The 27,847-nt window shown below is 48.7% G+C and overlaps 1 protein-coding gene across 3 annotated transcripts; it reads left to right on the top strand.

Moving 5' to 3' along the window:
- Positions 1-273: 273 nt before the first annotated feature.
- foxn2a (forkhead box N2a) lies at positions 274-27,847 on the top strand. Of its 3 annotated transcripts, none has more exons than XM_056292088.1 (6): positions 274-584; positions 17,049-17,629; positions 19,818-19,942; positions 20,301-20,350; positions 21,089-21,157; positions 23,626-27,847. In XM_056292088.1, the coding sequence occupies exons 2-6, from the start codon at positions 17,063-17,065 to the stop codon at positions 24,048-24,050; spliced, it is 1,236 nt and encodes a 411-aa protein (XP_056148063.1). In that variant the 5' UTR covers positions 274-584; positions 17,049-17,062; the 3' UTR covers positions 24,051-27,847. The 3 variants fall into 3 exon arrangements, with proteins under 3 accessions (XP_056148063.1, XP_056148065.1, XP_056148064.1); XM_056292090.1 differs by lacking the exon at positions 23,626-27,847 and adding an exon at positions 21,600-21,921; XM_056292089.1 differs by lacking the exon at positions 274-584 and adding an exon at positions 2,006-2,087.

The following is a 27,847-nucleotide window of genomic DNA, read 5'->3' as shown; positions in this document are numbered from 1 at the left end:
GTCTCCGCGGGTCTGGGTGTGGCCGCGGAGCGGGCACTTGCGTTTATGTGGGCCTGGCGCGGCGGCGTGTTTTCGGTCATTTCGCCGGGTTTGCGTGGGTCGCTTCCGTCCCCCATAAGTCGCAGCTATGGACGGTGTGACGGGTGACGCCACGTCACTTGTACAACACAACCACACTAGTTCCTCGTTAAAAGCCACATGCGGTGGCTGAAGAAGAAGAAGAAGAAGAAGAAGAAGAAGAAGAAGGACGACGAGGAGGCGAAGAAGAAAAGTAAGCGCGGCTCGCACGGCCGTTGCGAAGTCGGGACAAGCGTTTCCCCCGTGCTTCCGCGCTGCGGCAGTTGCCAGGGGATAGAGGAGGGGGAAGGGGGTTCTGATTGGTCGAGGGCGGCGTGTTGCCACGGCGACGGCGAGGGGGTTCGGTAGCGTTGCCGTGCGCCGCCGAACTGCGCGCTGCGTGCGTTACGGAGGAAGCAGCTGCCGTGATCTGATCTCTGACACCGCGCCGGGCAGACGTGCGAGGAGGCGGCCGCCAGCGCTCACTTCCAACACGCCGGGCTTTGAGGAGTATCGCTCGCATGATTGTAAGTACCCGGGCCGGCATGTTTGTGTCGCCAACACACCGAGAAGTGTGCGTGTGTGTGTCGGGGAAGAAGCGTAAAGTAATACGGGGTTTAAAGTGACTTCGCTCGCTCGGCCAGCATGGCAGATCGGCATGTGGCCGGGCGGCTGGCAGCAACGTCACTTGTTTCGCGTTCTTGGGGGATCCAACGTTACCGATTCCCCCCCCCTCTCCCCCGAGACGTTTCGGGGGAGAGGGGGGGAATCGGTAACGTTCAGGTGTGGAAAGTTCACGCGGACGTCTAAACGCTGCCATTTTCTGTTTCCTTAGTTTCGCTCTTCCCCAGCGGCGGCGGACGACCGCTCTCACGCCACATGTCAGCCTCCTGATCTGGGTTGGATGCTGATTATTATTTTTTAATTTTCATTTTATTTTGCCGTCGAACGAAGCTAACCGGGTTCGGCGATTATAGACGTGAAAAAACCCCTAAAAGCAGAAACAACAAAACGAAAACTTGGCGTCAGGAAGTGGCTGGCGGTCGCTTCTCGCCAACGCTTTCGGTCGGGTCCTCTCTCTCTCTCTCTTTTGGGTTTTGTTTCGAGTTCGGCGAATCGAACCGGCTCGCCGAACTCGAAACACGCGCCACCCCCCCCCCCGGTTGTTCGAACCCGCGGGAACCGGTTCGCGGACGCAAACTTGCGGCCCCCCCCCCGTAAAGGCGCTGTGAAGTTGATGCACTCGTGGTGTCCCTCCACCACGCTGGCTGGCTGGCAGGCTCTGGGCTACCCGGCACCAGAACTACGAGACGGAAAGCGGCTTATAAACCCGCGTTGTTTGGGTTGGGGGGGGGTTGTGTGTGTGTGGCTCGGTTCGTTCAGACCCCCCCTCCCCTAGACACTACCCCGCCTCACCCCCCTACGTTTCAAATGTGTGTAAATGACCAGTGAAACCAGCGGCGAGGAGGGCAAAGCTACATACGAGCTAGCTAAGCACACGATGCGATGGCTTCTCGCCAGGCTGGCCCGCGGTTCGGACCGCTCTCCTAAACCGCGTCCGGCTTCGTGTCGGTGTCGCCCATCGCCGCTATCGGTGTTATTATTGTGAATAGGCTGCGAGACACGTGACCGCCATCGTCGCGCTCGCGTGTCTCGCGTTCCTTCCTGCGGCCGCGTGACGCGCGCTCCTCTCCGGCTTCGCGTCCGCGTCTTCTTCGTGGGTTCCTCGTTGTTGACGCGGGGTTGCGGAAGGGGGTCCGAGAAGTGGCGTTCCCCCCCCCCCTCAGCAAGGTAGCGACGTTAAGACGGGGCCAGATGCTGCCGCCGCCCCCCCACCACCACCGACAGATGTGCTGGCCCCGGTGATAAAACCGTAAACAAAGGAGAGTCAGGAGATTGTAGAATAGAAAACACAAGTGGGTGAACAAAGTCAGTATAGGTTGGAACCATCCCGTTGTTGCAGTTTGTGTTCCAGACCCGTGGACGCAAAGTACTAGTACATGTTTGTGTGTGCGCAGCCCCCCACAAGGGTGAGTATTTTTACCTCCCAGAATAGACGGGAGCATGCTTACTTTACTGGCATTCGAGGCTATAAATAAAAGCCGTCATTATACCCTGTAATGGTGCTGTCGCTGAAATGAAGCGGTTTTCACTGGTACATGGCTCTTGACACGTTTGGAGGGGGTTAGCTCTACTACTACTGCTACTGCCACCACCACCACCACTACTACTATCACTACTACTGCTACTGCCACTACCACTACTATCACTACTACTGCTACTGCCACTATCACTACCACTACTACTGCTACTGCCACCATCACTACCACTACTACTGCTACTGCCACCATCACTATCACTACTACTGCTACTGCCACCATCACTACCACTACTATCACTACTACTGCCACTATCACTACCACTACTACTGCTACTGCCACCATCAATACCACTACTACTATCACTACTACTGCTACTGCCACCATCACTACCACTACCACTGCTACTGCCACCATCACCACCACTACTACTATCACTACTACTGCTACTGCCACCATCACTACCACTACTACTGCTACTGCCACCATCACTACCACTACTATCACTACTACTGCCACCATCACTACCACTACTACTATCACTACTACTGCTGCTGCCACCATCACTACCACTGCTACTGCTACTGCCACCATCACCACCACTACTACTATCACTACTACTGCTACTGCCACCATCACTACCACCACTATTACTACTACTGCTACTGCCACCATCACTACCACTACTATCATTACTACTGCTACTGCCACCATCAGTACCACTACTACTACTATCACTACTACTGCTACTACCACCACTGCTGCTACTACCACTACTACTATCACTACCACTATCACTACTACTGCTACTGCCACCATCACTACCACTACTACTATCACTACTACTGCTACTACTACTGTCACTACCACTATCACTACTACTGCTACTGCCACCATCACTACCACTACTACTACTATCACTACTACTATCACTACATGAACCAAATAAGATGATTTAGATTTGCGTTCTTGAGACTGATTTATTTTAATGATAAGTGAAATGGAAAGTCAGACTTGAGTTTTCTGCTCTGCAAGTTTATTTACGCAGCACATTTCGTACGAGGGCAACTCGAAGTGCTTTACATAAATTGTTGCTAAATTGTTTTAATGAATTGTAAATGCCTTTTTTCTAAATCTTCGCTTCTGAACTTTTAACAAAAGTTTAAAGTGTGTTTTTTTTTTTTACTTCAGCATAGACATGCCAATTCATGGCCTTGTTGTAACTTCCCAAATACTTTGCTTTTTAAATTGAAGTTCCTCATTATTGGGATATTTGGCTGTCTATGTCATGCTGGCTGAGCATTGAATAGTCTTTCATTGTGTATTCAAACACCCCAAAGTTTGATTACCATTGTTAGTGTTAACCGGTGCAACTTTTCAGAGGAGTTTCTCCAGTTTAGCGTCATTCCGTTGACTGATCAAAAAGTTCCCCTTCGCGCTGAATAAAGTTACGGTAAAATACCTTCAAAGTAAAAATAAAACCGGCCGAAGCTGATCACTGGGTTTAACATTTCCATCCACTGTGTTGTATTTCCTGTGATTCTGAAGCATAGAGTTTCCAGGGGACGTGTTTTTGTTTTCATGTGTTACACAGTAGATCGCAAATATCTCCATGAGGGATTGAAAAAACAGGACATGAAATGTCGCTCCGTGGGTTTAACTCTTATCAAAGTCAGGTGGATAAATCCACAGTGTAAATGTTGGCTCTGCCTCTTGAGCGTCCTTATCACAGACCTCTGTACTCTGACCCAGAATAAATGAAGGGCTGTGTCCCCACACGGCCACGGTCGTGTCTGTAAGTTTTTGTTTGACTGTGACTTCTTACTTTTGTTTAAAAAAAAAAAAGAAGAAGAAGAATATAGACTGGGGGAAGAATCGTTTCGGGATATATAGCGAATCTGGAGAAATCCCCGAAAGTTTTGCCGTAAAAAGGCCGAACAGAAAGAAAAAGTTGCTCACACCTTCTTGAAGCCCACCGACGTCTCAAAACCCAGTGACTCACTCCCAAGTGACTGAAAGTTTTTTGGATGTTGGATTAGTTTATCGAAGTTTGCTTTACTTCCAGTCACAACATTTGATGATGACAGTGTTACAAAGTAGTAGCTGCAGTTTTATGCACGAGATGCACATTACTTCCTGTTTGTGCATGTGGTCTCAACAATTTGAGTAACCCCGTGATTTGGAGATTTAATTAATCATGACTCTTGAGGGTATTTGGGTAGCATGGTGGTCTATTCCGTTGCCTACCAACAGGGTGATCACTAGTTCGAATCCCCGTGTTACCTCCGGCTTGGTCGGGCATCCCTACCGACACAGTTGGCCGTGTCTGCGGGTGGGAAGCCGGATGTGGGTATGTGTCCTGGTTGCTGCAGTAGCGCCTCCTCTGGTCAGTCGGGGCGCCTGTTCGGGGGGGGGATAGCGTGATCCTCCCACACGCTACACCCCCCTGGTGAAACTCCTCACTGTCAGGTGAAAAGAAGCGGCTGGCGACTCCACATGTATCGGAGGAGGCATGTGGTAGTCTGCAGCCCTCCCCGGATCAGCAGAAGGGGTGCAGCAGTGACCGGGACGGCTCGGATGAGTGGGGTAATTGGCCAAATGCAACTGGGGGGAAAAAGGGGGGGGGGGGCAAAAAAAAGATGATTCTTGGCCGTCCCACTTCATGTGGAGATGTTATGATCATATATCATCATAGCACCATCATAGGGCAAGTTGTAGGAAAGTTACATGGGTTGAACAACTCGTTCATTTGAGCTATATAACCTCTTATATGAGGGGAGGGAAATAGATGTTGCCATTTGCCTTTTCAGAAGGAGGCGAGGTGTGTGTTATTCTCCCTTTTTGATAGCAGTACGTTTGAGTAAGATCGGATGAGAATGCAAAATCTTAATCTTTGGGCGTCCAAATTTCTACTTCGCATGTAAAAAGCTCATCCAGAGTTGTTTTTTTTTGTTTGCTTTGTTTGGTCGGGGGTTGTTGGCCCTTTAAGACTTGCCAAAGTACCATAGGACACCCACAGGAGCTGGGTGACTTCTGGGCCATGTGGTGGAGCAACGCATTTCGTATTTTGTTTGCTTTGTGAACAGAGGACAGGAGGCGAACTATGATGTATGACGCCCCCAACTGAACTATTCTCACGATTTGAAGCAACAACAGCGATCGTGCTTTGTTTGCATACGGACATGTTTTTATATTAGTAAGGGCAACTTTTTGAAACGGCCTCAAACTATGCGTGACAGCCTTCCGTTAAAGGGAAGTGAAAGAAAAGACTTGTTGTTCAGTTCAAGCGTTAGTCTCTGCTAATCAAGCATTCATGGCCAGTCTAAGCTCTCTGTTAGATCTGTGGCGAATATTTTGACCTGCCCATCTCCCGTTCTTGAATCTTGCGCGCCTTGATCTTAAGTTGAGCCATCCGTCAGACATCCGTCTTTGGTGTAAAACCAACCGAGGCTCAAGCCCTCTCACTTCTACTGATCTCAAGTCTGTCTGACTTTTTGTGTTGAGTCGACAGCTTCTGCCTTCACGGCGCCCAACACACTTTTTGCGTTGACTGACTCTGTCTGCAGCTGCACCGGTTGTCGTTTTTATTTTTCTCTCTCGCTCTCTCCCTTTGCCCACTCACAGCCACGTCCCTCTTTGACCAGAGCAGCCCACTAGATGAGGGGACCTCCCCAGGAGTCTACGGTGCCTCTGTTGTCTTGGTTACACCACATTCAGGGAGCATTAATCAAATATAGATGCTAGCTTTGAATTTGGGTTGCAAATCTGTTTCTCTGGGCAGTTTTGTCACCACCCATGGCCTTCTTTGGGATCCCAACCCATAAACAAATGTTATCTCTGTGCACTCACTTCAGTCAGGGATATTGAATCAGGGATATATTTTTTATTCTTATACTGGTATTATTGCTATTTTTTTATGATCACAGAAAGTTAAATCGGTTCATCTAGTCAAAACAAAGAGAGAGAAATGTTTCATCACTCCTCTAAGTGACCTCTTCAGTTGAGACTGATCCTTTATAAAGGTCCCCACCTTCATAAAGGGAGAGGTAATGACCATCCCTGAACCCGGGGGGGTGGGGTGAAAGTACATCTTAGGGCCCCGACACACCAGGCTGACGGTCGGCCATCAGCCAATGTCGGGCCGTCGGTGAGCGTCTGTGACCCTAGTTTTTGCGGTGTGTCCCGCACCATCGGCACCAGTTGGACCCCTGTCGGCAGCTTTTCGGCCGATTCAGCATGTTGAATCGGCAGAGCCCATCGGTGAGAGAGATCACTCTGATTGGCTGTTCAACTTGGCTAATCGGTGTTAAGCTAGCGAATCAGGACCGTCTTTGCGGTGTGTTCAAGTGCTACTTTTTGGCCCGGACGGCAGGCGATGTGCGGCGACGCAACAGTCGGCCTTCGTCGCTGCTAGTCGGTTTGGTGTGTCCGGGCCCTTCCATCTTGTTGTGATTGCAACCATTCCCCAACCCTCTGTGAATAGTACACATTGTCATTGTAACTCTGGTTAATGGTCACGGCGATTTGCATATGAAGCAGATCGTTGTTTTTGGTCGTTGGGCCACTGTATTGTTTATAAGGGTGGGGATACCTGCAGTCAGGTGAGACTGAAGAGGTCACTTGGGTGATGATGATGAAACGTTTCACTCAGTAAACGTCGTGTCCAGATGAACTGATTCAACTTCCTGTGATTTCCTTACCTGGGTTATTGATTATGCATCAAGATAAAATTTTTTTATGCTTTGAAGTCATTGGCCATATCCTGATAGAGAAGAATACAGCTATCCTACTATGTGTACTACTTGTATATATGTACTATAGCAATCCTACTTGTCCCTCTTTGTGCTACTTAGCATCACAAAGTCTCACAATTTACCTGTGTGACGATGCCCTAATGTAACCGGCGTCGTTACTTCGCAAAAAAGTAGAGGCAGGGTACCATCTCAGCAGCCACCAGAGAATACACAGTCTCGATGTCGATGGGGACCGTTTGAGTACACACCCCTGTTGGTGTGTTTTCTCCACCTAACCCTGCCTCTCTCTGCATAGAACTACACACAAGTCATGCTTGGGCAGTGGGTGTTCTCCGTATTGGTCACAGTGGTTACGCGTTGAATCTATGGGGAACCACCTCCCTCTAGACGGTCCCACTGCCGTCCTTGATTTCTGAGACGTGGCCCCCATCAGAGTTCCTCTCACTGGAGGGGGGGGGGGGGAGCGCGCGAGAGAGAGCGAGAGATGTTGTGTCCTGTTTCACAATAGGCCTTTGTTCTGGCCACTCCTGGCTGAATTAACAGGGTTTATTTAATTGAGATGGTTGTGCGACAGCAGCAGCGCAGGCCATAAACCAGCTTGTGTGCAAGCGATCAGGAGCTTTTGGCGAGTGGAGGGAAACGCACGGAGAAGCCTCGTATGGAGAAGTCTCCTATCAGTTTAGCCAAACTCCAACGTCGTAGCTCCAAGAAGTGCAGAATTTAAACAATAGAGAATTGCATGGTTAAAAAAAAATGACCTCATTTGAAGAGTGCACACGGGCTTTTATCTGGACTCACCTTAGGTAAGATTTCCGGCTTTACACCAGGCAAAATTGGAATTCTAAGTTCAAGATTAAAAAAAAAAAAGTTAGCGTAAATTTTTTTAACTTGCAAAAGTAAGTTACCTGCCCACCACGACACTGCTGTCGTCTGAGCATGCAGTCGGGCTCTTTTAACCTTGGCTGCACTTTAGCGACGACTCCACCCGTGAGCAAATGTGGAGCCCAGTTTACTAGAGCGTGTTCCGACCGGGGCTATTTTTGATCTTCCAGTAATGCCATCAAACCATTATGTTGACGTACGGGCGCATGGCAGAGAAATGCAGAGGCAACTTGTTGCGTTGCATGAGGTTTCTGTGCTCGTTTGGAGCAGAAGCCACGGGGCAAGCTGCATAGTAGGGTGGAACTGGGGTAGAAAATCTTCTTGTTGTATTTTAAGATAAAATCTCTGGTCCGTGGCGCTTGCAAGTGCTTTCAAAGTTTCCCCGACTTTACTGCGGATTTTGTGTAAAAGTGTGTGTGTGTGTGGAGAGGGGGATGCAGGGATCGACGACGGCAACTTCGCTAAGGCCTCGCCGAACCCATCACGGTGCTAATTTATGTTAATATTGCCTCTCGCCATTGTTTTCTTGACGAGCCTGTCAGGAGATTTCTGTCAAACTCAGGAAATTAAAACTGCAAAGGAACTGAAAACCGTTGATTACTTGGACCCGTCGGTGGCACGTTCAAACGCCCGCCGCAATTAAACGTGCATCAGGCAAATGCAATCGGCACCGCATAGACGGTGACCTCGGCTTGTTGTGTGTAGCATGCCTGCGCAGAATAGTGCTGGAGTTGAACGTATGTGCCACTCTTTCCACATTACCCTCTTGAATGTTGCTGAGTGTTTGCACACTGAACTCCGACCACATGACTCCCAAGAGATAAGGTTTCAGTGTTGGCTCATAGTTGGCTTGTACTTTGGAAGGTCTTCCATTCGACGGTGTGTGCGTGTGCATGTGTGTGTGTGTGTGTGTGGGGGGGGGGGTTGAAGTAAAAGATCCATCTCCTTAACTAACCCGAAGATACATTTCACAAGTGAGGTTTATGTCTTAAAAAACGTCATTATTGTCGCCCATTGTGTTGTTTTCCTGTTGTGCCCCGTGAGGCAGCTTAGTGGACTTTTTCATTGTGTGGGGTTAGTTTCAAAAGGGTTGTTTTTTTCCATATTGTCTCGTTTGACTTTGAGTATGGAGCGCCATGGTGCAACACTGATGGCTCGCCTGGTAGACGAGGCCTTTTCCCCAACGCGTAGTATTGCGCCAGCCTTTCGCCACGCTGTTTTATTTATTTATTTATTTATTTATTTTGACTCGCAGTGAAAACTGCGCACCGCAATGCCGATTAATAGCTTGCCTTTTAGATAAGGTCTGTTTCCAAGACCCGTTATTACACTACCCTTTTATGACACTGGAGTCCTGACGGGCATTGCAAGGATCTGAACTTCCTCTTTCAATAGCTGGAGGAGCCTGTGCCATCTCTGCACGCCGTCGCTCTGCAGACGAGACACGGGCCCGCGCGATGCTGAAGGACCCGTCAAAAAAAATACTCCGTGTACGATATCGAGTTATCCGGCTTACTGCCGTTCTTTCTTCTGCATCCAGTCCCCAGACGTATGACGATTATAGTCTTTCGGCAGCAGTAAAATCCCGCAAAAACAATCCTCCCGATTTTCGACCCGGCGATTTCGACGACTGCCGAGCCGATGAGAGACGTGGCGAGCGCCGTTGCGGGGCCCGCCGCCGGCTGAGTCGACCGGGCCAGTGTAAGTACGGGAGGCTGACGTGTCTGTGTGAAGTCTGATTGTGTTTTTCTGAAAACCAACTTCCTCAGCAGGCAGGAGGTGTTTCCTTCCCTCTCGGCCTCGCCGCTTAATAATGTGGGGTGAATACTGAGCACTTTCCGAAACATTACGAGAACAGAAACAACCGCTCCTTTGTGTGAGGAGATTGTGGGGGTCAGCTGTAATGCCTTCGCTCTCACCTCGGCCACAGAGTAGAGCTCAGTTTGTTTATTTAGTTGTTTGTTTGTTTGTTTATTTGTTGAGTCGTTCTGTACAGAAAAGTGTGCCGTTACAATGTATCTGAACACCGACGCGAATAACTCACTGTAACTTACAGGTTGCTTCTTACTGTGACGTCACGCGACCCTGTGAAACACTGACTGGGTATGGATCACTCAGCTGATTTGCTTTAACATGTACACATTCTTTCTCTCTCTCTCTCTCTCTCTCTCTCTCTCTCTCTCTCTCTGGTCTCTGTCGCTCTCCCTCTCTCTCTTGCTCTCTCTCTCTCTTGCTCTCTCTCTCTCTCTTGCTCTCTCTCTCTCTTGCTCTCTCTCTCTGGTCTCTGTCGCTCTCTCTCTCTCTCTCTCTCTCTCTCTCTCTGGTCTCTGTCGCTCTCCCTCTCTCTCTTACTCTCTCTCTCTCTCTCTTGCTCTCTCTCTCTCTCTTGCTCTCTCTCTCTCTGGTCTCTGTCGCTCTCCCTCTCTCTCTTGCTCTCTCTCTCTCACTGTCTCTGTCTCTCTCCCTCTCTCTCTTGCTCTCTCTCTCTCTTCTGCTCTCTCTCGCTGTCTCTCTCGTCTCCCTCTGTCTCTCTCTCGCTTGCTCTCTCTCTCCTTCCTCTCTCTCTCTCCTCCCTCTGTCTCTTGCTCTCTCCTCCCTCCCTCTCTCCCCCCCTCTCTCTCTTGCTCACTCTCTCCCCCTCCCCCCCTGTCATGTCCTCTCTTATTTACACACTCAAAGCAAGAAGGCAGCTTTAACTAAGCAGCATGTCGATAGCTTAAATATCAGTTTAGGGTTTCAAATAACAGCCCTTGCCGTGTTTTGTTGCGACACACCTTTGTGTGTCAGTTACAGAGGTGTAACTGGTTTGTGTCAACCGCTTTAGTTCTCATGAGCAGGGTGTGGCGCGAGTACACCTGTGTCATTCAGACCAGCTTAGTGTGGCCGTTTCGCAATCTCGAGACGAGGTTCCGTGTGTCGGGTTTCACCACGCCGCCGCCACCGTGGTCAAGAAAACGGAAAGTTGCCGTGTTCCTGCCTGGAAATGGACCCTCAAATTAAACTCCCTCCGGTGTCGAGGGTCCAGGTGATCTGCCGGCAGCGTCGTATTGGCGATCGGTGCGAGCAGCGGCGTGGCGTCCAGGTCGGCCGCGGCCTCCCCCCCCTCTGCTCTCTTTGTCAAACAGGTTTGCAGAGAAGGGGGGGGGGGTAGACTGCTGGCCTCAGCACTTTTTCCTCCTGTATTGATCTCCTCACATTAGGCTCTCCTCGTGCACAGACGTGTGCACAATAGCAGCCCTAACAGCACTGGCTGCCTTGGCAACTGAGAACAGATCATGAGATTGTCTCCCGGTATGTCGCCTCTTACACCGTTGTCTCTCTAAGAAAAAAAAAACAAACGACAACACAACAAAAAAAAAATGTCTCAACCGGGCATTGTCATTTTTGTGTCCGCCATTATCTCGCACCTCCTTCACATTCCCTTGAACATATTTGGCATATCAAGGCTCGGTTTCTCCGCTAAAGGGCGTTTCCATATGTCTTTGTGTATTTCTGAATGGGCTAAGTGCTTAACGGGATAAAAGAGCAGTTTGAACGGGGGGGGGAGAAAAATGTGCCTTGGCACCTGCTGTTAGCGTCTGCCTGTTTGCACATGAATATGATTGGGCCGGCGGTGCGCCGAGCTGTTTTAACTTGCAGATGAGCCATTGGGTCAGCAGCAGTGCAGCTCTGGTGTATTTTCAAGGATGAGTTGCAGTCAACGGGCCAGTCCGGCTCATTAGCTCCCTCTCCCCCGCCTCTCTTTACACACTAGTGCCCCATTATCCACCGCATCCCGGGCCGCCTCGCTCCTTTGATGCCCGCCGATAAGAGCGCCGATAATGGGGGGGATCATCGGAAAAATAGTAGCGTTAACTGACCGGCCGTAATCGCGGCGAAACACTTTGTGTTTACATGGGTGCTTGGCGGGGAGGGCTTCTCTCTTTTTCTTCCTTCGTCGTCTCATGTCCAGACACAGTAGTCTTCCTGAGGAGCCTCCCAGAGGGCGGATAAGCGCTGCCCTGCGCCCCGGGGCCCAGTGGGGAGGTCAGACTCGGGGGTGGCGCTCATGGAGTGAAGCTGACCTCTGTGGTGCTCTCAGGTTAACCAGCAGTCTTGATTATTTGTTTGTTTGTTTGTTTGTTTGTTTGGCCGGTGCCTAGCAAACTCCATCCCTCGCGGTTTCGTACAAAGGAGAAACAGGAGATCCCCGCCTCACGTATTCGCTGCTGGATATTAGTCTCGCATATTTAATCGTACCGTGCCCTGCTGCGATTAAGGTCTTACTTTAATTCCCCCCCCCCCCCCTACACCTATGCCGGCTGATGTAGCGGGTTTATAATCCAGTGACCTAAATGCTCACCGTGGATATGCACGCACAGGCGGTGATGGCTGTGGACTTAACCGTTAGTCCGTAGCAGAAGCCATCGCTTCCTGCTCGCACATTTGTGTGCTTTGTGGACGCACGCCCGAGACCGTGTGTACAGTCTCAACAGCTGTTGATATTTGACCTGTACACACACGGCACTGACTGACACCTTGTCTAAACTGGTCTCTACCGGACCTTTATTTTAGTATCTATTTCATTTTTTGCACAGCGGGGGTGGGCTGGGGGGTCCGAGTGTGGACCTGCCTTGTCCCCGGCTGGTTCTACGTCCGTCTGGAGTGGGAACTTGTCCTGTGAAGGGGAATCTTTTTGTGATTGGAGCCGAGCGGAGCTTCGCTCTAACGCAACCGGGCACGTCTTTTAGCCGCCTGACGCGTGTGAGCGCTCTGCTTTGCAGGGAGCCGTGATTCATCCTCGGCTGAAGATGACTTATACAGCTTAGTTCCCCATTCAACCTCTGTCTGTCTGTCTGTCTGTCTGTCTGTCTGTCTGTCTGTCTGTCTGTCTGTCTGTCTTTGTCTCTCGCTCTGTGTTTCTCTGTAAAACGAGAAATATTTAAGCCGTTGCCTGTGGTCACTCTTCCACTTAACACTTTCATAGCCCCTGGTGTCTCCGGCTCTTTGGACTTGAGTTCACCTGCAGGCTTTCCTGGTGTTGTGTGTGTGTGTGTGTGTGTGTGTTTGGATCATTTTAATTTGCCATGTGCAACAGATGCAGGAGGAATTTGACTTGGGCAGTTGGTGCCTATTTACACACAATAATAATAAAAAAAAAAGTGATACGACAGCATCCGGGTAGTGTAGCAGTCTATTTCGTTGCCTACCAACACGGGGATCGGCGGTTCGAATCCCCACGTTGCCTCCGGCTTGGTCGGGCGTCCCTACAGACGCAGTTGGCCGTGTCTGCGGGTGGGAAGCCGGATGTGGGAATTTGTCCTGGTTGCTGCACTAGCGCCTCCTCTGGTCGGTTGGGGCGCCTGTGTGTGGGGGTGGGGGGGGGGGACTGGGGGGGAATAGTGTGATCCTCCCATATGCTACGTCCCCCTGGTGAAACTCCTCACTGTCAGGTGAAAAGAAGCGGCTGGTGGCTCCACATGTATGGGAGGAGGCATGTGGTAGTCTGCAGCCCTCCCCGGACCGGCAGAGGGGGGTGGAGCAGCGACCAAGACGGCTCGGAAGAGTGGGGTAATTGGCCAAGTACAATTGGGGGAGAAAAAGGGGGGGAATTAAAAAAAAAGGTGACACGACAAAAGATTAATGCACTAAGCGCAGGGCAGAACACACCAGGGCCTCTACATGTAGCGCACACGCAAACACGCGTGTGGTCGTCGGTGTACTCTGAACGCCTGAAGACGGAACGTGGCGGCCCTAGGTGACGGAAGTGACCCCCCCCCCCCCCCAAAACCAATATGTGATTTGCCTACACTACCTGTTTTTATCCTGTCGTTGTGAATGGAGTGGGCACTTTTTTTTTATGTGCTCATATCTCCTTTTTATTGCCTCCCTCCCCCACTGGCTGGTTCTGAGAAGCTTCCCTCATGTGTGTGTGTGACCCAATTCCTGTCTCGGAGCATCAATGGGAAAAGATATGCCTTTATATTCAAATCGCTCACTCTCTGTCTGTCTGTCTGTCTCTCTCCATCCAGCCCTGAGCCACAGCATCCTCGACCACCCCAGACCGGGGCATCTGCTGCATGCACACACGGTGCAGCAGGAGTGTTTCGCTACGGGGTGGCTGCTCAGTGGTCTTTGGTGGCAGAGCCAGCCCGGATGGATTACTCATTTTTCCCCCCATCTACTCTCCGTTTGGTGGATTTCTGCCCTTAATTGAAGGGACGGCATGGTTGTCATGGTGACACCGAGGGCATAGATTAAAGCTTGTTTTTTGCCGGGCCGAGGGAGGGATCTCTTTGTGTTCTTGGTGTCATTGACCATCATGTGAGAGCACCGCCTGCCTCTTGTAACGTTAACTCGATTTAAAAAAAGAAGTTCACAATTAGGAGAAAAAAATGCAAGCCCTTGTACCTAATAGGCCATTTGATTTTTATCAAAAAAAAAACAAAACAACAACATTGTATTGTGTCATATCGTAAAACCAACAACGAACCGGTAACCCCTCCTGAGGCTGGATTTTGTCAAGTCCACTATGTATTTTTGGGAACTTAATTTGCTGATCATTGAACCTTTTGTAGTAGTTAAAGACGTTTACCCGTTTCGAGAACCAAACGGCTTGAAGTAAGGCTAATGGGCGGCTGTAAGAGCAAATGTTCCAGGGCAGCATTGGGATCAATTAATCACTAATGAAAATGATTTCAGCAGTGATATCACATTACATCGCTGAGTGCAAGTGTGTTGTGCTGTGTGGTTCTGGATCTCCCGAGGCCCCGTCACAAGGCCTCGATGCCAGGAGCTGTGTCATTGAGAAACTGGTCGTAACCTTTCACTTCAATTGCCAAGTAACATGAGTGGACACAAGTCTGTTTTGGGGACATTGTTGAGACACTGGCAACTTACAGAAGGCATGGACGGACATACTGTTGTACGAGAATTCCAGGACCTCAAAAGACCAGTTGTGAAGTGGACAGTACACAGTGTAGTTCTGCACTATACGTATAATGCTCTTTAGCTGAGTGTTAGGGCTGTGTGGTACTGTGAAGGAAGTTGTTGACCTCAGTCTTGTGAACAGCCAAGTTGTACACTGTTCAGTTTAGAGGGGGGACGATACCGGATCGAGTTCTGAATCGTTCGATACGGTCTTCACGGTTCGAGACGCTCCCCGTTTCGCGAGATTGTGTGTTCTCATGGCCGGGATTTCCCTCCCACTTGAAACGATCATGGGCGGGCGGTCAAAATGACGGCGGGTTTTTAAACTCTATATTCTGTCAAGACAAATACCCAATTGAGATATTAATGCACTGCATCTGTTAGTATGTCTGTTAGGGAACGACTCGCACCAAAATTAACATTTTAACAACTTTAATACTGTAGCGAATTCAGGGGGCAGCCAGGACTTGAACCCGGGTCTCCCGCATTACGGGCAACTAGATGAAGCAGTCGACTACAGGGTCCGACCTGTTAGCCAGCGGGCCAGCGAGTCGACACATCCGTGATCGTTGCAATACTATTTTTCAAGCAATTTAAAATGGCCGCTGCCCGACGCCTGTAAATACTGCAGCGGTAGTCATGGTGCGTCTGTAACCAGACATTTCGGAAATACGACCTGAAAAACAAAACGGAAAACACATGTTGCTAATCCAACAAACGCAACAAGGCCTGTAAAACGTGAGATGTAAAAGGGAACTGAACTCTGCCAAGGAAATGACGCGGCCAACACACGTCCGAAATAGTGACGTGTCGCGCAAATTACGTGCGGTCATTTCGACCGCTCATGGTCGTTTCAGGTAGATCCTATAACTTCTTTTGTGCAATTAATCTAAAACTCATTTTAATGTAAATATATGCCGTTTTAGGAGCATTCAGGGAGCGGCAGGTCTGTGTCTTTTTCCCCCCCACAAAGTTATTGAACTTTTAAAATCCAAAACGGTCAAAATGACCGCCTTGGTCGTTCTAGTAGTTTTTAACAAGTTCCAACAAAATTTTGTTGGAACTTTTGCACCTGCGTTACGTTCGAATACATGCCTTGATAATGCCAAAATGTTGGGCCCAGTTCTTAAAATGAATGAAAAATAGGGGGCTGCAGTGGTGTTTTGTCTCTTGCAGGTGTCCACTGTATCGCACTGAATCGAAACCGCGAGCCCCGAATCGTGAGACATATCGAACTGCGGGATTTGTGAATCGTCCCACCCCTAATTCAGTTGTACCCTAAGGAAGTACTTCAGTAAAATTACAGGTATTGGCTGAGGTGTTAAACAGCAGTGAATGTGACTGCCAGAGTTTGTGTGCCAGGGCGGGAGTTCATTTGGTGTGGGAGCAGTAGTACTTACAGTGGTTACCTCGCTGTCTTAGCAACCCTTTCATAAGACTCACCTGTGTGTCAATGTTTTACAAAAGTCACATTGGATGAGAGGCTGTTTGACTAACCTGAGATGATTTCGTAAAGCCTGCAGATACTCGGCACCTAACCACACCTCTAATGTACCCATAATCCCAGTTGGATGGCCTTTTAGGTGTTCTTGTTATTGCACAAGATGCTGACTACTGAACACTGCTCCTGCCAGAGGTTTAACAGTGTGACGTCTAAAAGTAGCTCGGTCCCGTTGATGAATTCTAAGAGGTTCTTGGGTGGTACTTCTCATTGAAATGGGTCAACTGGCAATTTGCCAGTGCTATTAAATGACTAAGGAGACCCAGACCTGCAGCTTCTGGTTGCCACTTCATGTGGCATGTGGCACACTGGTCCTCGGCCTTGGCTGAATGCAGCTCTGTGTCCAGGAACCATCCACTCTGTCAAATGGAGGCCCTCCACTCATTCTTGCGGTTGTGGCTTTGATTTTTACCAACGGTTTCATGCTCATTTAAATTACACTTGATGAGAGGCCGCGTCTTGCCTGAAATGAGGTGGGCGTTTAGGAGTGGAGCCTTAAGTCGAGAGGACCTCCTCAAAGGTCCTTGGCTGGAGTCTGGAGGGGAGTGCGGAGAGCCTCTCCATCTCGGTGAGATGTGCGGGAGAGAGGGGTGTTGAGAGAAGGCCGGGATGTGAAATGAGAGCAGACAGGCAGGACTGCAGAGTGTGTGCCGCCTGGGGAACCTTGGGAAAACAAGTTTGACTTGGATGTTAGTTAGACTTAAACGAGCCTATCACCCCAGTGCATCGCGTCCAGTTATTTCCAACTGCCAAAATCAACTCGCCGTCAAATGCTCCAGGTTTTTGCCGTGTGTGTTGCCTCTCTCTGTTCAATATCTTAACTTTTTCTTCTTTTTTGTTTTGCAGACCTGCTTGGTTTAATGGGTCCAATCATTGGGATGTCACCAGATAAGAAAGCGGAAATTCCGGGCATGCAGGAGGAGCGGACGGGCCTCAGAGGTGCGTGTGGCGCGGGGACGCTGCCTGAGGCAGAGTGTGCGTCCAGTCCGCTAGCCACCAATGTTGACTGTACCGGAGGCTCTGAGGACGAGGAGCTGACCAACCTCAACTGGCTTCACGAGAACCTGCTCCAGAACTTCACTCTTGGAGGACCTGAGGCTCAGCTCAGCGCCAGCCCCCTTTTTGACATCGAAGGGGACCACTTGGCCAGCCAGGGCCCATCCCCTTCCTCTTCGTCATCGCCATCACACAGCAGAGGCAGAGAGAGGGACTCGCTGAACTCAAAGCCCCCTTTCTCCTTCTCTCTGCTGATCTACATGGCCATTGAGCAGTCCCCCAGCAAGTCTTTGCCTGTCAAAGAGATCTATGGGTGGATTCTTGAGCACTTCCCGTACTTCTCCAATGCGCCAACTGGCTGGAAGAACTCGGTGCGTCACAACCTGTCTCTGAACAAATGCTTCCGCAAGGTGGAGAGAAGCTTGGGGAAGGTAAACTGACAGTCTCTCTCTCTCTCGTGTATATGTCTGTTTCATTTTACTTTGGCGTTTAGTGTGTTTTTAATAAGGACGACGTAGTCTTAGCTGCTGGCGTCAGAATGGTTTACCTTGGTGATGTCATCTTGTAAGATCCACCTGTTCAAACCCCCCCCCCCCCCGTCTGAATTTTTGAACGCCACACATTTGGTGCATAGCGCGTTGTGGCAGAGAGAGCTGCAGTGGGGCTCATGTGACAGCGGACGGGGCAGTACAGCAGCCGCAGGGACCCATGGCTCGCCTCTGATAAGGTTGGAATCCTGTCAAGGTCACAGACCTTCCTTCAGAGGAAATGCAAACACAGCAGAGAGCGATAGGGCTTTATCTCTCCCACCACTACAAGGTAGGGCAACTGTTTCACAGCGCAAAGGGACAGCCCACATTTGGAAATCTCACAGTTGCACAATAAGAGGGGAGCAAAAGTGAGCGGCAGAGGGGCCAGGGACAGTTGTTTTTTTTTGTTTGTTTGTTTTTTTTTTCCACTTGGCCTATCCTGCCACTGCTTTACCTGTCTGTCCTGTATGGATTTGTTTTTGTCTTCTGCATGTCCATGAAAAGAGGGAGGCAGAGAAGCTATTTTTCTCCTGCGCACACGTAAACGCATCATACATATCTTTGTGGCGTTAGATGCTCCATCACTTTGTGGTTTTCTAAACCATTTCCTGTCTTCCTCGTTCCTTTGTTTTCTCATTCCGTCCCGTAAACCTACGACGAGACGGAACTTCCCAGGCCCAGTTCACAAAAGCATGTGAATCTGAGTGTGTGGATCTAAAAGCAGTGTGGTCTAAAAGCACAGAATCCAGTCAGGGTGACGTTATAAACGGCACTCTCATGTTTTGGTGCGTTTTGAGGAACTTTTTGTGCTGCTCCGCAACACAAGTTCGTTTGACGCCGCCTCATATTCAAGTAACAAACATGTGCCACGTTACCCCCGACACATGCAAACAACATATGTCATGAATCGGACTTGCAGCTCACAATGCTGTGACCACACGCACCTCCCCGCATTACTCCACGAGGTGTCGCTTTGGCCGCCATCATGAGCCGCCGTATAAGTCCCGACTCGTGACAGCGGCATCGCACCCTGATGGCTGAAGCCGCGGCCGGCTCGGGAGCTGCCGTTTTGTTTGCCTGCCGTGGACAAGGGGGGGGGGGGGGACAACGGAGGGCGCCCATGGGGTGGCGGGTGCTGCATGGCACTCGCCACTTGGGGTGCAGGTGCACAGCGTGAGCCCTTCTGTCTGCTTAAAGACCAGCAGCACTGGTTTCACATGACACTGCGCTGTGGTTTCCGTTGCCATGGCGACATTTCCTCCTTCCTGCATGGGAGCTTGGTTGGTAATCTGAGTCAAGGTTATTCTCCTCCTCCCCTCTTCTTCTTGTGTCCCTCCCTCCCCGACTGGGTAGGAAACACACTGCGGTGTGCTAAGACGACGGTGTGCACACACTGCTGTTGTCTCGTAACCTGACAGACTCACACGTCACGTGTTGCCCTCTACAGACTGGCCAAAATCTCACTCACACAAAAGCTCCAAGGGACAAATTTGTACAACTAGATCTAGCAAGCCAGAGTACATTTAGCCTTGACCCTGGGTGGTGGAAGTCTTCTGTGATGTTTAGCCCTAGATATCCAAGAATTTGGCACCTTTGTTGTTATAATTTTCTAAAATACGTTGGAAATCGGGGGGGATTCGCACTCTACTGGAGCGTGAACATGGACTCGTTGATTGTGAGTGTGTGTTAACTGGAAGTTTTCCTGACAGCTGGTTCAACGTCAATTACATTTTTATGTTTGGTGCATCCTGATTTACCGGAAAGCTAAAAAGACTTTCAAGAAGAAGCTTCTTCTCTCTCTTGCTCATAAAATTTACGGCCCAAAGTTATTTGTCGATCAATATCTTTATGCGATTTTGCAAATTTTTTTTTATCATTAGTTGCTTGCATTGTCATAAAATAATCCGCATGACCAAGACGGGTGCATCGAAACAGCCCGCGCTTTTGCCTGTTGACATCGTGTGCCTCTCAAATGAATGATGTTTTAAATGGTTGCTGAAAACGAGCCCACAGGTGCTGGCGTCTCACGCGCCGTTTCTGTCTGATGTGGCTTGAAAACCTTAACCGTCTCTTTCCTCCTTTACTGCAGGCCAATGGGAAGGGTTCTCTTTGGTGTGTTGATCCTGAGTACCGGCCCAACCTGATCCAAGCCCTTAGGAAACAGCACTTCCCTGTGGCACACGCTTTCTGCACACCACCCGCCTCCCCACCCAGGTGAACCCCCACCTTTTGTGTTGAATGATCACTTTGCGCTGGCGCCGATCCAATAACTAATCAGCGTCGTTTGGAAAATTATCCTTGACTGGCAAGCGGGTTTGTCCGCCACGTGTGTTGTGTGACTGAGGACTTGGAAGTAATGTTCCGCCGGTGCTGATATGCAACCTGGCAGTTTCAGTTAGGTTTGGATGCCGCTGGTGATTGTCATTATAAGCTGGTAATTCTGGTGGCTTTCAAGTTCTTAAGTGATACACGGGTTTGCCGGGGGGTCACAGTTATTCCTCTTGTTTCTCTTCCCCCTACCCCTGCTAACACAAACCTTGACCTGTGGTTTTATTTTATATGCCCGCTGCAGTGCCTCCTCACCTCCTCGCCACCTCTTCCTGCAAGGCTGTTCATTCAAAGGTGAGATCAGAGCTATCCACCGCTCTTTATGTGTCCTCCTTGAAGCATCCACACACAAAAAAAGCGCCTGTTTTGAAGGTTAAGTAGCACTTCAAAATAAAAGACAACCTGCTGGTCACCCTGCAAATATTGATGTAGTGTACTTCATTGTAATCCTGCTTCGGCGTCTGTTTATGCAGTATTTTGCCTGTTGCCGCCACACATTCCAGGCACAGGACGTGCAGCATTGCTACGCTTTCATCCTCGACATCTATGTTGTTGTTTTTTTTTTTTGTTTTTGTTTTTTTCCTTTTCTTTTGTTAAGTCACCAAAGCTTCATGTAGATCACAATGACGAGGGCTCCCAATCTATGTGTCAGCCCCCTCCCTTCCTCCTTCCTGCCTCATGGTTTTGTAACCTTGACAACAAGCGGGAGGTTCTCCCGGTGCCTCATGTCGAGCACTCAGTCTCAACAAGACCATTAATAATTTAGAGAGCCAGAAGTGAGTTATGGGGCTCTGAGACATCTCTCACTTTCTTTCCTCCATGTATCAAAAGATCGAGCAACTGTAAATATGGCAGCAGCCTGATTTGAATCCTCTGGCTTGTTTGTTTGGTTTTGTATAGCCACTCAGTTCAGTGAGTGACGTTTCAGGGAAAGAAAGAAAGAAAAAAACAAGAGAAACCACTTCAAGCGACCTCTCAGCCCTGTTCTTACACCTCAGGACTGATCATCATGCATGTTCTCTCCTCTTCCAGAGTCTGACATTGATGCTGCCACTGCCATGATGCTCTTAAACTCCGCCCCCGGGCACCAAGTCGACCCATGTAAGACTCCACCCCACACTGATGCCACGCTTCCATCTCACCCCCACCCCACCCCCCACACTGCTTACATTGTTTTATTACTTTTTGTGCCTGTCATTTGTGACCATTCCCTTATCTTTCATTGTTGTTATAAAGCTTTTTTTTTTTTTTTTTTTTTGGGTCCGTGTGTTTGCCTCTTGTCAGAGTGTGTAGTTTTGTTTAAAAAAAGAAAAACTAGGTGTTTGAGTAGTATTTTAATCAACCAGGAATCAGGAACACTTTATTTGTCATTTCACTTCATGCACTTGCGTACATGAAATGAAACGAAATGCCGTTCCCCCCAGCCCACAGCAGCACAACACAAAGACAAAACACGTCCAAAAACTACAAGAACACACATACCCAAACTAACACACATGTCAAAACTAAACAAAAAATCCCTGTCCAAGGGAACAAACACCAGCCAGGATGACTGTCGGAACCGCCGGTCTGCATGGGCTAGCAGTTAGCTTAGCCTGCCCCGCTTCCGCGTCCTGTCAGACCGCCCTCAGCGTTTCCTCCTCGAGCGCAGCTCCAAAGCAGGGGCCGTGGTCCCCGGGCCCACCGGACGAAACAGACCGAGCTCCCCCAGCCGATCCAGCACCAGCTCTCCCAGCCAGACACCCTCGACACACCTCCCCGCACTCCACACGATGACATCAAAACACCACAATCAGCGCCAGGTGAGGCCGCTGCCAGACCGCCCTCGGTGTTATCGGAACTGCCGGTCTGCATGGGCTAGCAGTTAGCTTAGCCTGCCCTGCTCTCCCAGCCGATCCAGCGCCAGCTCTCCCAGCCAGCAAACGCAGACAAAATTTAGACGCAGATGTGGACAAAGACACTGCATGGGCGGTACTGGGTGAGGCCGCCGCAAACGTGAATTCGCGCCACCATCTTCCGACACCGGCACTGGGTGAGGCCGCTGCAACCGCGACTTCGCGCAACCATCTTCCCACACCAGAAGCGGACCACTGAAATGCATGCATGTTGTCCCAGGTTTGTGTGTAGTCCAATAAGACTGATGACACAATAGAAAGTACTACGGTCATATCCTAACCCAGTGTCTCCCAGTCCAGTCCTAAAGTACCCCCATCCTTCAGATTTTCATTGTTACCCCGTGTAGCTAGGGCTGCTCGTAGTTACCCCACATATTATATTATAGCACTTAGTTATCTCCCGTGTACCAAGTCTCTTAATTTTTAACAGCATTTCACATTTAAAAGACAAACAAATAAAAGTACAGAACAAGAGGTCTTGCTTGTTATCATCAAACGCCAAAGACATATACAGGTGCAGGTTCCCATTACATCCCATCACACAGGGATTTCAGCAATGTTGCCTATAATGAGAAAGAAGAGAGAGAGAGAAAAACCCTAATCAACAACAGTTTCCTTTAAATAACAATCCTACTTTTTCCAGTATTTTCCCCCTTTGTCTTTCTGTAGATGGAAGGACGAAAGTCATCTTTTCCATGGAGCATATATAATTGACAATTCCAGTAAAAAGGTCCATATTTGGAGGGTTTTTTTTTTTTTTTCGCCAGCCAACATTTGGTGACAGCTTTTTTAGATGCTACCAAGAAAATTTTCAGGAGATAGGCGTCACCTTTACATGAGTTTTTAGGGGGAACACCAAGATACAGAGAAGGACACATCAATATTAAAGCCCAGGTAGGGCTGCTCGTTGTTACCCAACAAATTATATTATAGCACTTAGTTATCTCCCGTGTACCAGTCTGACATAATGGAATTGATTGGTTGAGTAAGTACTAGCAGACCTCCCTATCCAGAGTTATAATGGAAACCTGAGCGTAAGGTGGGAACATGCGGGCTGGGCTGGGGAACAGTGCCCTAAACGATAAAGTACACAATAGAAGATCATGTCTAAGAAGTAACAGTCGTTTATGAAGCTTAGATCTTACATTACGAACATATAATATATGTAGACATGCACTGGTGTAAGGTTTAAGTGGGAATTAATTTTGTCTGATATTAAATCATTTTTAAGACCCCTTTATCATACCGTGTCAGATTTTTCTTTGAAACGTATATGGAGACTTGTAATATGGGACTAAGACTTTCCATAGCTTATCAGTTATCAAAAATTCTTGAAAAAGATTCAGCTCGGCATGATTGTTCAGGTATTTCATGTCCCCCTGTGGCTTTACTGCCTTTCCTTTCAGTAAAACAGTATCGTTGCTGTTTTCTTGACTCTTTATCAAGCTTAACTGCGAATATTTTAAGAGCGCTCTTCACTTTCATTTACTTGATCTCCTCACAGCATAAGCTTACTACTCTACCATATGCTAATGCCGTGCCCAAGTATCGACATGCACGGTGGTCTCCAAAAGCCTTTTTCAGTCCCCTCATCTTTCTATTTCTGTTTGCTCATGATGTTTTTTTAATTATTGTTTGTTTTTGTTTTTTTTCTGTATCCTGCCCACTCTACAGGTGACTCTGACAGTCCACTGGATCTGTCCAGACCTGACGCAGTGCTGGTGAGCAGTGATCCAAAGCAGGATCACAACTACAGCAGTGTGGCCCTGCAGCGGTGCTCCTCGCGCTCCTCATCCTCCTCACTCTCTTCCCTGGACGAGGGAGGATGTGACCGCGGGCAGACCCGCCGTGCCGGCAGCGAGGGCTTCCACAGCGACGAGGACTCCGACCTCTGCGACGAGAGAGGAGGGGGTCAACCTCCACGGCGTGCACCCTCCATCAAGTGGCCCGCGGGTAAGAGGGCGCGGCACGAGGCCAAGCCAGAGCTGGACGAGGAGCTGAAGGAGGCAGCTGGCTCTCTGCTGCACCTGGCCGGCATCCGCAGCTGCACGGAGGGCTCCAAACGTACTGTGAAGAGCAAAAAGTTGGCCAGGAAATGATTTTTTTTTTCTTCCTTATTGGACTCCTCACCCTGTCGACCCTAACCTCCGACCCCTGACCATGTGTCCCAGTGTGCCTCCTTCTCCTTATCTGATCGCTGATAGGCCATTTTAAGCCTTTTTATTTTTGCTTAGGAGATCCCTGTCCATCAAAACAAATGGCAATATTATCGTTCACACAGGAGAACAAAGCCATATAGAGACTTTTGTAACTCGGGGATTCCTGCTGGGTTGGGTGGTTTGGGCTGTGGAGAAACATTGTTGAGACCTATCCAAAATGACATGCCTGCTGTTGGATTAGATGATTATGATTCAAGGATTCTTCGCTGAAAAGACAAAGTGAGAAAAGCTGAAGGTTTTATAACTCAAAAGCGTTGCATGCTTCCTCCTCAAACTTGTATCCTCTTCCAAGTGAACCTATTTATGATGCGAATGAGTGCATGTTTGTAACAAATGAAATCTAACCTCCTGGTGTAGTCGGTTTGTCCTCTTTTGTGCTGAAGAAGAACACCACCATTTTGAAAGGCATTCTTGGTCTACAGATCTTCTTTAACGAGAGATGCAATAATTAATCCTCAACCTTGACTGCTCTTTTAAATGTTATTTGTTTTGGTTTTTACTCCTCCAGATTTCAGTATGCTGGTTAAACTTTATAGTTGAGAGAATGAATGAAGTAGTATTATGATTTAGTAATCGGCTGAGCCTGTCCACGAGCTGCGGCTCTGTGTCAGGATCAGCGAGATGTGAAAATGATGTAAAATCTGCCACTGCCAAATTTAGTCGCAAAGCTAGCCATGCCGCTTCGGTTAGCCATGCCCACTGTATGAAATGGTAAAGCTATCACGTTTACATAACCACTCTTCACCCTGTCGGTCCCTCTCTTACATCACTGTGTTTTTTTGTGTTTGATGTGCAAGCTCTAAACGTGTGTTGCGTTCGTCTTTCTGCTCCAGACCTGTGCAAGCTGAGGTAACCGGTCTGGCCTCCCGTGGTCAGATGTTAACTGCATGCTCCCGTAGGTCAGTCGTAGAAAAACGAGGAGTTGATCAGAATCAGGATCATATTAATTTGCCCGTGTAGGTTTGCACATACATGGACTTTGACTCCGGTTTAACGTGGGTACCCAAATCTAAGATCCAAGTGCATGTTGACCCGAACCCAAGACGACTTGCATGGAAGAGTAATGTCTGACTCACTCAGATTAACTGGTTCTGTTTCAGCTCAGCATTTTCATCAAATAGTTTTTCATACCGATTGAGTTGTCAGGCAGGTGGTGGGCTGAGTTGAGAACATGATTTGTTTGGAGGATCTAGCCAATACCCTGCTCCAAAATACAATTTACTGCCGACTGCAAGAGAACCCTTCCTCAGTCTGTCTAAAGACCGCTGCTTCCTTGTTTTGCTTTGGGTCCTTTTTAAATAGAGAGTCAGGAAAGAGGGCAAACTAAGGCCATATGCAAATCACCACAGCACCTGGCCCTGTTCTTTTGCAGACTTCATTATCTGGGTTGGTTTGTTTGGAACATACTTTTCTGGTCTTACTTTTTTGGACTGTAGTGCTCCGCATCTTTTCTCTGGCCAAAATATGGATTTACTGACATTTTACACGCCTAAATATTTGGATAGGAACAGGGGGACTCGAGTTTCCTATTGCTTTAAGTTATGGCCAAACGCATCCACTGTTTTGTCTGTGTTTGGGGGGGGGGGCTGGGTGTCGGCTTAGGGTCTATAGTGCGGGACGTGGAGGCGCCACTAAAGTCACGGTCAGTCAGAAACTGGAGTTTGTGTGTGCAGCGCAAACAGGATTGCAGCTGTGGAGACAGGTGTTGGCGAAACAGGCAAGGCTCGTACGCCCGATTTTTGCAGCCGTCGATTCTGACTGGCCGACGTCGTCGCCTCCCCGGTTCTTCCTCCTAGAACAAAACGAGGAAGTGCACGTTCGCTTCATAAGCTGTGAAATGGGATGTTTGTTTCCAGTCGATTGCATGCAGATCACCGGGGGGAAGTTTCAAGTAACGTTATGTAAAAGGCCACAGTCCTCTTTTGAGCGTTCATGAAAGGCCGCATAAAAGGCCGTATAAGACTGCCCAGGATGCGGGGAGAGTTTGAGAGCGCCGCAAGTCCGCAAACTCAAAAGTGCATTGCATTTTATACGTGGAAAATTGTTGTACCACATCACAGTTGTAGTCACGGTGACCGTTGGTATAGTTTGCATGACCAGTGCCAAACGTATGCTCGTGCCAAGGCCGTGGTCATCTTGTTCTTCTATTCCCAGTATTGAATTATGTGGTTTAGAAGGACGGTGCCCTAGTTTTGAGAATCATTTTAACAGGAAGCGGGAGAGGACTCTGACCGGTCGAACCAGACGTTGGTTTGTCTTTGTCAGGAGTGAGGATAGTGGAGGACTCGGGACTAAACTGTGGTCCTCAGTAACGAATCTTACATACACTGGTCTTGTTCAGCTGTGAAAGGAAAAAGAAATTGCTGATGTTCATTAATCATGGATTTATTTATGACGTTAATTTATGGGATTGTTGAGGGCTTTCTGTCAAATGATGGTCATTTGAAAGGCGTCTCACTAAGGCACATTTATTTTCTCCCTCTGTGAAATAATCATGATGAGATCATTGCTTTGATTTTCCCCCCTTGTTTTACTGAAATATACCTTATTCTCTCACTGTTTTATAGTGATAAACTATGAAAGTATTTTGCCAATGTCTTTTTTTTTTGTCTTTAGAGCGGGTGTTTTCATTTTAACCACGACTGCCAGATTTTCCTGATGTTTTGTTTTTGCTTTTCTGTTTAGACTTGATAGAAAACAATTGATTAACCTATTGATCCTGAAACCTTTTGTTGCCAAAACTGATGTTCGGTGAAAGCAGGGGTAGACCGTTCAGATAAACAGACATTCCCCGCCTTGATTCCTTCAAGAGTTCATTTAATCGTTTTCGCGACCGTGCCCTGACGATGCGGGTTTATATTCGGATATTCTGAAGTCACAAACTGGAGCTAAGCTGTCGGCTTTTGGCTCGTTGCCGTCATTAAATTATGTCACACGATTACTGCCACTGATGAGTTACGCTTCCGGATATTTCTGTGTGGCATTGGAAAAAAAACCCCAATCTTTTGGGTTTGTCTTTACGCACGCTCAGTAATCCAGGCGGGAAAGTCACAGAAGGTTGAACCGGTTCATCTGAGAGGAACGTTTCATCACTCATCTAATGCCCCTTTTCCACTACACGGGACCGGCTCGACCTGACCCGACTCGACTCGATTCTGTGTCGTTTCCCATTACCGTAACAGTACCCCCTCAGTGTAGGTTTTTGGTAACCGCTCCAGTTTTTTTTTTTGGAACCCCGACAAAGGTGGTACCAGAAAAGTGGTAATGGGGGGCCAAAATGCCGGTACTGGAGTCATGTGGAGTTGAGCCGGTACCGTGTTGTGGAAAGGGGGCATTATAAGCGACCTCTTGAGTCTCGACCGACTGCAGGTATCCCCACCCTTATAGACAACACAGTGGCGTAACGACCGAAACCAAGGATCAGTTTCAGAATCAGAAATCGGAAACACTTCGTCGTTTCATTTCATGCGGTTGTGCACATGTAACGAAGCGAAACGTCGTTTCCCACGGCCCACAGCAGTGCAACACAAACAAAAACATCCAAAAACTACAAGAACACACATATCCAAACTAACACATATATATCTAAACAGAAAAAAAATGCCACTGTCCAGGAGAACGAACACCAGCCAGGATGACTGTCGGAACCGCCGGTCTGCATGGCTAGCAGTTAGCTT

This window comes from Lampris incognitus, chromosome 13, assembly GCF_029633865.1.
Source record: "Lampris incognitus isolate fLamInc1 chromosome 13, fLamInc1.hap2, whole genome shotgun sequence".
NCBI lineage: Eukaryota > Metazoa > Chordata > Actinopteri > Lampriformes > Lampridae > Lampris > Lampris incognitus.
The sequence above is the reverse complement of the archived record's forward strand: the minus strand, read 5'-3'. Positions and strand labels throughout refer to the sequence as shown.

Coding starts and splice junctions, on each gene's coding strand:
- foxn2a (XM_056292088.1), top strand. CDS start 17,063: ATGGGTCCAATCATTGGGATGTCACCAGATAAGAAAGCGGAAATTCCG. Junction 19,943..20,300: donor CCACCCGCCTCCCCACCCAG/GTGAACCCCCAC, acceptor TGCCCGCTGCAG/TGCCTCCTCACCTCCTCGCC. Junction 21,158..23,625: donor CGGGCACCAAGTCGACCCAT/GTAAGACTCCAC, acceptor CCCACTCTACAG/GTGACTCTGACAGTCCACTG.